The sequence below is a fragment of the Chiloscyllium plagiosum genome, chromosome 3 (assembly GCF_004010195.1).
Source record: "Chiloscyllium plagiosum isolate BGI_BamShark_2017 chromosome 3, ASM401019v2, whole genome shotgun sequence".
In the NCBI taxonomy this organism is placed as follows: Eukaryota; Metazoa; Chordata; class Chondrichthyes; order Orectolobiformes; family Hemiscylliidae; genus Chiloscyllium; species Chiloscyllium plagiosum.
Window position 1 is genome coordinate 134,725,142 of NC_057712.1, and position 13,564 is coordinate 134,738,705.

At 43.3% G+C, this 13,564-nt stretch overlaps 1 protein-coding gene across 1 annotated transcript in view; it reads right to left on the reverse strand.

The window, feature by feature from the left end:
• LOC122540190 (dynein axonemal heavy chain 6-like) overlaps positions 1 to 13,564 on the reverse strand; it is a 472,579-nt gene that overhangs the window by 312,170 nt on the left and 146,845 nt on the right. The window contains exons 11-13 of the mRNA XM_043675544.1: positions 12,728 to 12,953; positions 8,611 to 8,647; positions 1,111 to 1,217 (exon numbers count right to left, since the gene is read on the reverse strand). Of these exons, the coding sequence (XP_043531479.1) occupies positions 1,111 to 1,217; positions 8,611 to 8,647; positions 12,728 to 12,953 (370 nt within the window). The remainder of the gene's footprint in view (positions 1 to 1,110; positions 1,218 to 8,610; positions 8,648 to 12,727; positions 12,954 to 13,564) is intronic.

Consider the following 13,564-nt stretch of genomic DNA (forward strand, 5'->3'; position numbering starts at 1 on the left):
AAGGAAGATGGACAGGTAGGACAGTTCAAGAGGATGGTGCCGAGTTGGAGGATTAGATCTGCAATGAGGTGGAGGGACGGGAGATGAGGAAATTGGTGAAGTTGAGATTGGAGGGTCCCAAGGCAGAAGATGAGATATTCCTCCTCCAGGCGTCAGGTGGTTAGGATCCACCAGTGGAGTAGGCCCAGGACTTGCATGTCCTTGGCGAAGGGGAGGGGGAGTTGAAGTGGTCGAACATAGGGCGGTGGGGTTGTTTGGGGCATGTGTCTCAGAGATGTTCCCTCATCTACTGTGTCGGTTGCTTTCGATGTGGTCTCCTCTACATTCGGGAGGCAGGATGCCAACTCGTAGAACATTTCAGAGAACAAAATAACCGGATCTCCTGTGGCCAACCACTTCAATTTCCCATCCCATTCTGACAAGGACATGCAAGTCCTGGGCCTCCTGCACAGCCAAATGCAAGCCACCCGACACCTAGAGGAAGAACGCCTCATACCCTCCAACCATACGGCATAAACATTGATTTCACCAGTTTCATCATCTCCCCTCCTCCACCTCATCCCAGATCTAACTCTCCAACTCGGCACAGCCTCTTGAACTGTCCTACCTATCGATCTTCCTTCCGACCTACCCGCTCCACACCCTTCGACCTATCACCATCACCCTCCTGCTCCATCTACCTTATCTCCAGCCCCATCTCCACCCTCCTATTTATCTCTCAGTCCCCTTTGCTCCCAACATTCTTGATGATGCGCTCATACCCAAAACGTCGACTCTCCTGTTTCCTCGGATGTTGCCTGATCTGCTGTGCTTTTCCAGCACCACACTTTTTGATTTTAAATTAAAGTCCACCAACTACAATTCTGGGATTCAAATCCAGAACATTAGGCTGGTCCCCTGGATTATGAGTCCAGTGATATTACTACCATGACACTGTATTTTGCAGCAGTAACCTAAGCAATGAGTTGTAATTGTTTATCATTACTTTATGATAATTTAAGATATGATAATTCTTGTAACTTGCTTGCTTTTGTATTCAGTACCCCTCCTTATAAAGCCAAGTATGTGTGAATTAACTTAACCTATATTTGCTAATGATTTGCTTCTTACCAACAGTATATTCCAGTTTTCCGATTATGCTTTGTATGTGAAACCACAAATCTTCTGAGGTGGGGGACAATGTAAATTGTACAGGTTTCTTGTATTCTGACCTATAACTTTAAAGAATCACACAGGCATATTAATCAAGAAGTTATTCTCACCATCTCACCAGAATTTAAAGATATCTGCTGAATAGCTGAAATAACTCTACAGAGGCTGATATGCCATCACTAAGTCATCCTTTATTTACATGTGCATAGTATTTGACACTGGTCCATCTCCCTCAGAGCCAGCTCTCAGAGCAAATAGAATCTCTAACTCACCTCTTTATTTTTTAAAAAAATGTTTTCTTTTTTCCCCCTTTACCCCCACACTACCGCCTAACTGCGGTAGTGCTTATTTTTACCCCAGCACCCATGTTGTGTGTGTGCGCAGGCGTGAGTACACACCTCTTTATTTTTTTTTTTTGCTCATTGACTTAATCTATCAATATCCCCTTGCAATTTTATGCTGTCATCTATACAGTCTACAATGCAGCCTAACTTTGTGTCATCCATAAATTATGATATATGACTTTCTGTGCCATCATCCATTTCCATAACAAATAACATCAATAATTGAGGCCCTAACACAAGTCCTTGTGAGACACAACTGGTTACATCCTGCCAATTGACTACCTACCCATTATCTCTACTTTCTGTCGCCTGCCACTCAAACAATTTCCTAGCCGAGTCAGGAATTTGCCCTCAATTCTGTTGGCTTCTACCTACGTAAGTGGACTACACCTCTTTATATCTGTCAGCAGGGGCTCCCTGATTGGACCAGATTAACAGCCTCAATGAGGGAACTCAGATTCTATGAGGTGCACCTAGCTGACTTCATTACAATCTCGAAAGTATCTTTAATGGATCCCTCACAAATTCAGTTGGACAGTCAGACAAGGTCACAGTCCATCAAAATAAGCACTGTGCTGTTTCACATTCTACAGAGAGATGCATCTGATGCACTGTCTAGATTGGAATAAAGCTGATGCATTTGATCAAAATAAATATTGAAGTTAATACATTGAATTCAGTTCTACACTATCTGTGCCTGGAAACTGGTGTAGGTTATCTGTAATGAGTCATAAAATTGGGTTGACTCAGCTTCCTCTCTCTAACTGCCCCTATTTTTGAACTTGCTCCAATTTGCAGTCAGATGATTAGATTAGATTAGATTCACTACAGTGTGGAAACAGGCCCTTCGGCCCAACAAGTCAACACCGACCCTCCAAAGAGCAACCCACCCAGACCCATTCCCCTACGATTAATGCATGCAACACTACCGGCAATTTAGCATGGCCAATTCACCTAACCTGCACACCTTTGGACTGTGGGAGGAAACCGGAGTGCCTGGAGGAAACCCATGCAGACACGGGGAGAATGCGCAAATCCCACACAGACAGTTGCCCAAGGCGGGAATTGAACCTGGGTCCCCTGGCGCCATTAGGCAGCAGTGCTAACCACTGAGCCACCATGCCGCGCCCCCCAAGATGATGGAAGCTCCTCCCAGATTTGGGCAAGTCCTTCACTACAACCGTCCTGTCCCTTCAATTCAGGAATGGCACACCACCTACTACTTCTTGAAAATATCTCACCCACAGTGCTATATGGTTTAGCATATCCGTTTTCACAATTAGCCCCCATTCCCACCCCCCACACCCATTACTCCCAACGTTCACCTCACAGGGTCACTTCATAGCCTTTCCTTCTCTAATATTCACTGGTCATTGACATAAGAGCAGAAGTAGGCCATTCAGCCCATCAAGTCTGCTCTACCAATCAATGAAATCATGGCTGATCTGATCATTCTCGGATCCACTTTCCTGCCTTACCCTCACATCTGTCTATCTCAGCCTTGAGAATACTGAATGAATCAGCGACTGACAATTCTCTGTGGTAAAACTCACTGTAAACTTGAAAAAAAAATCATTTATCTTTCTTCAACCGTTGTATGCTGTGACCTTTAACTGATAAGTCAGAAACCTTTCATCAGAATACCAGCCCTCTGTATCTTTTGCAAACCATGGAAACATCTGGAGAAAGACGGCTGATGCAAAATGCTGGCCAGAAAAATGATAAGGATGATCTGAACAAGGGAACCTGGAAACCAAGTCGACTGAATTGTCTTTCCCATCTGCCCTCTCTGCCCATACTCTCTGTGTATGTAAGGGGAAGTTGAGAAGAGGATTAGACTTTTGATTAGTAATATTATATAGGAATAGTTTGTAACTGTTTAGCTGTGGCTAGAATCTAATTACTTATACTAAATAGTAATTCCTGTTCAGTACAGTGATCTGGTTCATGCTTTACATAGAACATGGAACAGTACAGCACAGTAACAGGCCCTTCAGCCCACAGTGTTCTGCCGAACATGCCTGCCCTTGATCTATACCTCTCCATTGCTTGCATATTCACATGCTTATCTTAAAGTCCTTTCAGTGTCCCTACTGTATCTGCATCCACCACCAACCCTGGCAGCACGCTCCTACTACTCTCTGTGTAAAAAACTTGCCTCTCACATCTCTTTGGAACTTTCATCCATTCACCTTAAATGCAAGCCTTTGAGTATTAGGCATTTCAACACTGGGAAAAAGATTCGGACTGGCGCCCTTATCTAACAATTCTCCCCTCAACATCTGCTGCTCCAGAGAAAACAACCCAAGATTTTCCAGCCCTTCCTCAGAGCTCATACCCTCTAATCAAGGCAGCATGCTTCTGCACCCCTTCTAAAGCCTCCACATATAAAGTCCTAGGGACTGTTGCTGAATAAAGAGACATTGGAATGCAAGTTCATAGTTCCTTGAAAGTGGAGTCGAATGTAGATAGGATAGTGAAGAAGGTGTTTGATATAGAACGTAGAACATCGAACAATACAGCACAGAACAGGCCCTTCAGCACTCAATGTTGTGCCGCCTTATAAACTAATCTAAGCTCATCTCCCTACACTATCCCATCATCATCCATGTGCTTATCTAAGGATTGTTAAATCTCCCTGATGTGGCTGAGTTAACTACACTGGCAGGTAGGGCATTCCACACCCTTACCACTCTCTGAGTAAAGAACCTGCCTCTGACATCTGTCTTAAATCTATCACCCCTCAATTTGTAGCTATGCCCCCTCGCCCAAGCTGACGTCATCATCCTAGAAAAACGACCTTCACTGTCTACCCTATCTAATTCTCTGATCATCTTGTATGACCCTATCAAATCCCCTCTTAGCCTTCTTCTTTCCAATGAGAACAGACCCAAGTCTCTCAGCCTTTCCTCATAAGACCTTCCCTCCAGACCAGGCAACATCCTGGTAAATCTCCTCTGCACCTTTTCCAATGCTTCCACATCCTTCCTGAAATATGGCAACCAGAACTGTACACAATATTCCAAGTGTGGCCGCACCAGCGTTTTGTATAGTTGCAGCATGATATTGCGGCTCCGGAACTCAATCCCTCTACCAATGAAACCTAACACACTGTATGCCTTCCTAACAGCACTATCAACCTGGGTGGCAACTTTCAGGAATCTATGTACATGGACTCCAAGATCCTTCTGCACATCCTCACTACCAAGAATCTTTCCATTGACCCAGTACTCTGCCTTCCTGTTATTCTTCCCAAAATGCATTACCTCATATTTGGGCTGCATTGAACTCCATTTTCCACCTCTCAACCCATATCTGCAGTTTATCCAAGTCCCCCTGCAACCTGTAACACTCTTCCACACGATCCACTACTCCACCGACTTTAGTGTCATCTGCCTATGCCTGCATCTAATTCATTTATAACAGCAGTGGTCCCAAAACAGATCCTTGTGGCACATTACTAGTAACCAGACTCCAGGATGAATATTTTCCATCAACCACCACTCGCTACCTTCTTTCAGAAAGCCAGTTTCTAATCCAAACTACTAAATTACCCTCAAATTCATACCTCTGCATTTTTTCCAACAGCCTACCTTGTGGAACCTTATCAAAGGCTTTACTGAAGTCCATGTACACCACGTTAACTGCCCTACCTTGGTCACCTTCTCAAAAAACTCAATGAGGTTTGTGAGACACAACCTACCCTTGACGAAACTATGTTGACTATCTGAAATCAAATTGTTGCTTGCTAGATGACTATAAATCCTATCTCTTATAGTCCTTTCCAAAACTTTTCCTAAAACAGAATTAAGGCTCACTGGTCTATAATTACCTGGGTCATCTCTACTGCTCTTCTTGAACAAGGGCACAACATTTGCAATCCCCCAGTCCTCTGCTACTAAACCTGTAGACAATGTCGACTCAAAGATCAAAGCCAAAGGCTCCGCCATCTCCTCCCTAGCTTCCTAGGGAATCCGCGGATAAATCCCACCCGGCCCAGGGAACTTGTCTACTTTCACTCCTTCCAGAATTGATAACACCTCTTCCTTACTAACCTCGATCGCTTCTAGTCTAATATCTCATATCTCATTCTTCTCCTTTACAATATTCTCCTTTTCCTGAGTGAAAACCAATGAGAAATGTTCATTTAGCACCTCTCCGATCTCCATAGGGTCCACACACAATTTCCACTTCTGTCTTTGACTGGTTCTATTCCTACTCTAGTCATCCTTTTATTCCTCACATGCCTATGGAAAGCTTTAGAGTTCTCCTTTATTCTACCTGCTAAAGACTGCTCATGTCCTCACTTTGCTCTTCTTAACTCTCTCTTTAAATCCTTCCTCGCTAATCTAGAACTCTCCATTGCCTCATCTGAACCATCTTGTTTCATCGTCACATAAGCCTCCTTCTTCTGCTTAACTAGAGTTGCAAGTTCTGTAGTAAACCACGGTTCCCTTACCTTGTCAGTTCCTCAAAGTATCCTTGCTTTTATTGGTAAGTGCATTAAGTATAGGAGTTAGAAGGTAATGTGGCTGATGTAAAAGACATTGTTAAGGCCATGTTTGAAATACTAGATTGAATTCTGGTTTCCCTGCTATAGGAAGGATGTGAAACTTAAAAGCGTTCAGAAAAGATTTACAGGGGGTTGGAGGATTTGAGCTAAAGGGAGAGCTGAATAGACTGGGGTTATTTTCCCTGGTGCATCAGAGGCTGAGTGGTGACCTTGTAGAGATCTATAAAATCATGAGGGTGAATAGCCAAGGTCTTTTCCCCGGGATGGGAGAGTCCAAAATTTTCATGCAGAGGGTGGTGCATGTATGGAGTGAGTTGCCAAAGGAAGTGGTGGTGGCTGGTACAGTTACAACTTTTAAAAGGATTCTGGAATAGGTATATGAATAGAAGGGTTTAAAGTGATATGAGACAAATGCTGGCAAATGGGACTGGATTAATTTAGGATACTGGTTAGCATTGAAGAGTTGGACTGAAGGGTCTGTTTCTGTGCTGTACAAATCTATGACTCTATGACATCCTTCCTGAAATGTGGCGACCAGAATTGAACACAATACTCTTTGTGTGGCCTAACCTAAGGCTTGCAAAGCTGCAACATGACATCCTGACTCTTGTACTCAATTTCCTGACCAATAAAGGCAAGCATGCCATATGCCTTCTTTACCAACCTATCTCATTGTGTGGCCACTTTCAGGGAGCTATAGATCCCTCCGTATATCAATGCTGTTCAGGGTCCTGCCACTAATTGTATACTTTACCTTAACATTTGATCTCCCAAAATACAGCATCTCACACTTACCCGGATGAAACTTCATCTTTCTATCAACTCGGTTGGCATTGTGGCTCAGTGGTTAGCACAGCTGCTTCACACTGCCAGAGACTCGGGTTCAATTCCAGCCTCGGGCGACTGTCTATGTTGAGTTTGCACATTCTCCCTGTGTCTGCGTGGGTTTCCTCCCGCAGTCCAAAGATGTGCAGGTTAGGTGAGTTGGCCAATGCTAAATTGTCCATAGTGTTCAGGGATAGGTTGGCTAGGTGCATTAGTTATGGGCAAATATAGAGTTATACGGTAGGGAAATTTGTCTGGGTGGGTTACTCTTTGGAAGGCAAATTGCATGATGGCCTTCATTGCGAGAGGATATGAGTCTAGGAACAATGATATCTTGCTGTAAATATGCAGGACACTGGTGAAGCCACACTTTGAATATTGTATGCAGTTTTGGTCTCACTATCTAAAGAAGGATGTTCTTGCTATGAAGAGAGTTAAGCAAAGGTTTACAAGATTGATTATTGGGAAGGCAGGATTGATATACGAGGGGAAATTGAGTTAGTTAGGATTGTATTCGCTGGAGTTTGGAAGGATGAGGAGATTCGCATCGAAACACGTGAAATTCTAACAGAGCTAGAAACAAGCAATTAGGAAGGCTAAAATCCTTCTATACACTTGCCATGAAATGTTCTTGGCAAGTAGGATTAAGAAGAATCCCAAAGCACTTCATATGTATATTGTGAGCAAGAGGTAACTAAGGGATGGGTTGGTCCTCTAAAGGACAAGGAGGGAATTTATGCATGGAGCCAGAGGAAATAGGTGAGGTCCTTAATGATTTGGATGAAAATGTAGGTGGTCTGATTAGTAAGTTCGTGAATAGGTGGAGTTGTGGATAGTGAGGAATGCTGTTAAAGGATACAGAAGGATATAGATCAATTGGAAAGTTGGTTAGAGAAAAAACATCTGCCGTTTAATCTGGACAAGTGTGAGCTGATGCTTTTTGGGAGGTGAAATGAAGAGGAAAATACATGTAAATGGCAGGACCCTTAAGAGCATTGATATACAGAGGGATTGTGGGTACAAGTCTATAGCTCCCTGATAGTTGCAACACAAGTGGATAAGGTGGTAAAGAAGGTGAACTGCCTTCATTGTTCGGGCATAAAAGTTGGCAAATCATGTTGCAGCTCTACATGGTGGGCTGAAGGGCCTATTCCCATGCTGTGCTGTTCTATGTTCAATGTTTTGTGTCTAGACAGGTTAGATGCAGTAAATATGTTCCCAATGGAAATTCTAGAACCAGGGGTCATAGTTTAAAGACAAAGGAAAGACCTTTTCCAACTGAAATGAGGAGAAATTTCTTCATGCAGAGTGTGGTGAGCCTGTTGAATTCACTATCACAGAAAGTGGTTGAAACCAAAACATTCTGTGTTTTCAATAAGGAGGTAGACATAGATCTTGTGGATAAAGGGATCAAGTATATAGGGGAGTGCGGGATTAGGGCATTTTGCTCAGTGGTCATACTGAATGGCAGTGCAGGTTTGAGTTATCAAATGGCCTACTCCTGCTCCTATTGTCTATGTTTCTAAAATCCTGAAACTCCTTCCAAAACAGCATTGTGGGATTTCTGATACCCAAAGGCCTACAGCAGTTCAAGACAACTCACCATCACCTTTTCACCATCACCATTATAATTTAGGGATGAGTAAGACCTGGCCGAGTCAGCAGCACCCATGTCCAATGGGAATGTCTTTTGATCAGTGCTCTGACACTCCTGGAAAGTCGTTTCCGATGATTGATAAAATTGAACAAGTGAAATTTATTGCTTTTGTCATTTACCTGTCATCTACATTGTCTTCAATTTCAATGTCACTTTCTGCAGAAACAAACAAACATTACAGTTACAGTTTTCCTAAGATCTGCAGAGGCAACTACACTAAATATAGTGAGCTGTTCAAAACTTATTCATCATTTGATAAGTCATTTGTTTCCTGTAAACAGGATATAAAACATTACACCGCAGTACAGGTCCTTTAACCCTCAATGTTGTGCTGACCTGTGAAACCAATCTAAAGCCCATCTAACCAATACTATTCCATTATAAGCCATATAAATATCCAATGACCCTAATGTTGGAAAGTCCACTACCGTTGCAGGCAGTGCATTCCACACTCTTGCCACTCTCTGAGTAAAGAACCTACCTCTGACATCTGTCCTATATCTATCACCCCCTCGATTTAAAGCTATGTCTCCTCATGTTAGTCATCATCATCTGAGGAAAAAGGCTCTCACTGTCCATCCTATCTCCCCTCTGATCATCTTGTATGCCTCCATTAAATCACCTCTTAACCTTCTTCTCTCTAATGAAAACAGCCTCAAGTCCCTCAGCCTTTCCTCATAAGAGCTTCCCTCCATACCAGCCAACATCCTAGTAAATCTCCTCTGAACCCTTTCCAAAGCTTCCACATCCTTCATATAATGCGGTGACCAGAACTGCATGTAATACTCCAAGTGCAGCCGCACCAGAGTTTTGTACAGCTGCGGCATGACCATATGGGTCTAAAACTCAATCCCTCTACCAATAAAAGCTTACACACCGTACGCCTTCTTAACAATCATACCAACCTGGGTGGCAACGTTCAGGGATCTATGCACATGGACACTGAGATCTCTGCTCATCCACACTACCAAGAATCTTATCATTAGCCCAGTATTTTGTATACCTGTTATTCCTTCCAAAGTGAATCACCTCACACTTTTCTGCATTAAACTCTATTTGCCACCTCTCAGCCCAGCTCTGCAGTTTATCCAGGTCCCTCTGTAACCTGCAGCATCCTTCAGCACTGTCCACAACTCCACTGACTTTAGTGTCATCAGCGAATTTACTAACCCTCCTTCGATGCCCTCATCCAAGTCATTTATAAAAATGACAAACAGCAGTGCTCCCAAAACAGATCCTTACAGTATGCCTTCTTATGCCTCTGTCTTCTTACAGCTAGCCAATTTCAGATCCAAACTGCTAAATCAACCTCAATCCCATGTCTCCAGTAGCCTACCGTGGGGAACCTTATCAAACACCTTACTGAAATCCATATGCACCACATCAACCACTTTACCCTCATCCACCTGTTTGGTCACCTTCTCAAAGAACTCAATAAGGTTTGTGAGGCATGATCTATCCTTCACAAAACTGTGCTGACTATCCCTAATTAAATTATTCCTTTCCTAATGATTATAAATACTATCTCTTATAATCCTTTCCAAAACCTTGCCCACAACTGAAGTAAGGCTCACTGGTCTATAATTTCCAGGGTTGTCTCTACTCCCCTTCTTGAACAAGGGAACAACATTTGCTAACCTCCTGTCTCTGGCACTATTCCTATGGACAATGGCGACATAAAGATCAAAGCCAAAGGCTCTGCAATCTTCTCCCTTGCTTCCCAGAGAATTCTAGGATAAATACCATCCAGCCCAGGGGTTTCATCTAATTTCACACTTTCCAGAATTGCTAACACCTCCCTCCTTATGTACATCAATCCCGTCAAGTCTAATAGCCTGTATCTCAGTATTCTCCTTGACAACATTGTCTTTTTCCTGTGTGAATACTGCTGAAAAATATTCAGTTAGCACCTCTCCTATCTCTTCGGACTTCATGCACAACTTCCCACTACTATCATTGTTTGGTCCTCATCTTACTCTCGGCATTCTTTTATTCCTGATATACCTATAGAATGCCTTAGGGTTTTCCTTGATCCTATCCGCCAATGACTTCTCATGTCTCCTCCTGGCTCTTATTAGCTCTCTCTTTAGGTCTTTCCTGGCTAACTTGTAAATCTAAAGTGCCCTAACTGAGCCTTCACATCTCATCTTTACATAAGCCTCCTTCTTCCTCTTAACAAGAGGTTCAACTCCTTTACTAAACCGCAGTTCCCTCGTTCAACCACTTCCTCCCTGCCTGACAGGTACATACTTATCAAGTATACGCAGTAGCTGTTCCTTGAATAAGCTCCACATTTCAATTGTGCCCATCCCCTGCAGTTTCCTTTCCCATCCTATGCATCCTAAATCTCACCTAATTTCATCAGAATTGCCTTTCCCCAGCTGTAACTCTTTCCCTGCGGTATATACCTGTCCCTTTCCATCACCAAAGTAATTATAACCGAATTATGGTCACTATCAGGAGAAAGTGAGGACTGCAGATGCTGGAGATCAGAGCTGAAAATGTGTTGCTGGAAAAGCGCAGCAGGTCAGGCAGTATCCAAGGATCAGGAGAATCGATGTTTCGGGCATGAGTCCTCCTTCAGGAATATTTCCTGAAGAAGGGCTCATGCCCGAAATGTCGATTCTCCTGCTCCTTGGATGCTGCCTGACCTGCTGCACTTTTCCAGCAACACATTTTCAGCTATGGTCACTATGCTCACCTACCTCAAAATCTAACAACTGGTCTGGTTCATTACCCAGTACCAAATCCAATGTGGCCTCGCCTCTTATTGGCTTATCTACATACTGTGTCAGGAAACCCTCCTGCACATATTGGACAAAAACTGACCCAACTAAAGTACTCAGACTATAATGTTTCCAGTCAATATTTGGAAACTTAAAGACCCCAATAACAAATACGCTATTACTTTTGCTCCTATCCAAAATCACCTTTGCAATCCTTTCCTCTACATCTCTGGAACTTTTTGAAAGCCTATAGAAAACTCCTAACAGGGTGACCTCTCCTTTCCTGTTTCTAACCTTAGCTCATACCACCTCAGTGGACGAGTCCTTTCTACCACCGTAATGCTGTCCTTGACTAACAATGCCACACCTCTCCCTCTTTTACCACCTTCCCTGATCTTACTGAAACAGTTAACCCTCAGAACCTGCAATAACCATTCCTGCCCCTGCTCTATCTATGTCTTCAAAATGGCCACAACATCAAAGTCCCAGGTACCAACCCATGCTGCAAGTTCACCAACAGCTAAACACTAACAAAACACCTCTTCACAGCCAGCATACAAACAGCACTTTAACATCTTCTTCTTGTTGTCTTTCACGGTGAAAATGACCATGTTCATCATCTAGTGTTGTGGTGGGAGTGTAGGAGAGTTTCCATGCAGGCTGGAACCAGCACTGGACTGAAGGTTGCTTTGGGAGACTGGTTTTGAGTGATTAATGTCACACTATTGGGCTGCTTCATCCTTTCATTCAGTTTACCAACACGACGGATGTTCCTGGGCTTGTTTCTCCACTGTGAACTGGCCTTGCTATCTAGCCCACTGAAACATCCTTCTCTGTAACCTCCATCCCATGAACCCCCCTCTCTCACACTGGGTCACTCACTCTACAGCTCCTGGCTCTCTGGTGAATGTATTTCACACATTAGCTACTTTCTCTGCAATGGCATCGCCAATTAAAAGTTCTACCAATCTCTGATTGGCCAGCAACCCCTAACAGGTGGGATGTCCCACCCCTTGGAGCCTGATGGTGGAAAGGCTGTTGTTAGCCTGTAATTGCCTGATTGGGGTAGATCCGCCAATCTGAGCCAAAGGAACTAACGCAGATATCTATCCTGATCTCCAGTCAGTGGCTAAGACCTCTCCTGTCTTCATACATTTCCCCACACTCAATAACACTCACGTCTATGCACACAAACTAACGTATTGACAAATACAGACCAACACAGACACCCACAAAAACTGACCTTACATCACACCCCAGACCCTCAAGTTATCAAATTATCTCCAGCAGGATAGTAAAATCACAATTAAATGTACTTGACAGCAACCTAGTAATGGTAGTTTTCATTGATAGTCAGTCAATGTGCGTATTACCTGATCTTTCTATAATTCATTATGAGATGTAGTAAAACAATTATTGTGTGAATATGTCATACAGTCTCAGCTGTCAAACATCAGACTGAACCGTGAGTCACCTTATTCTCTTAGCAAGGAAAGGTCAGTATTTATACCTGTTGGATCCAACGTACACTCCAATTCCCTTGAATCTTCAGAAATCCGTGACTGTTCTAAAGTCTCATTTTTATCAGGCTTGCACACTCGATTAATGGATCGACATTTAGATTTTGTACTGCTTTGATAAGGCATTTCATGTTTCGATGGAATGTCAAGGATCATATTTACAATGAACACCGGTGCCATTTTCTTCTTTGTGTGTTTTTCAAAGTCTTTGATTACCTGCAGGACATATATGAACCACAGATCTTTTAGCAGATTAGTGTCACGCAACATAATGCAGCACAGATGCATTATGGACAGATGAAATCTTGTGTTTGCCCAGGACATAAGTCATAGCTCAGGAACAGCAAATGTTCAGGTAAGATGTCACTTTAGTAAGATATTGACTTGGATGGGGTTAGACAATAGACAATAGACAATAGGTGCAGGAGTAGGCCATTCTGCCCTTCGAGCCTGCACCACCATTCAACATGATCATGGCTGATCATCCTTAATCAGTATCCTGTTCCTGCCTGATCTCCATAGCCCTTGATTCCACAATCCTTGAGAGCTCTATACAACTCTTTCTTAAATGAATCCAGAGACTGGGCCTCCACTGCCCTCTGGGGCAGAGCATTCCACACAGCCACCACTCTCTGGGTGAAAACGTTTCTCCTCATCTCTGTCCTAAATGGTCTACCCCGTATTTTTAAGCTGTGTCCTCTGGTTCGGCACTCACCCTTTAATAATCCTTTAATAATCTTATATGTCTCAATCAGATCCCCTCTCAGTCTTCTAAACTCAAGGGTACACAAGCCCAGTCGCTCCAGTCTTTCAGCGTAAGGTAGTCC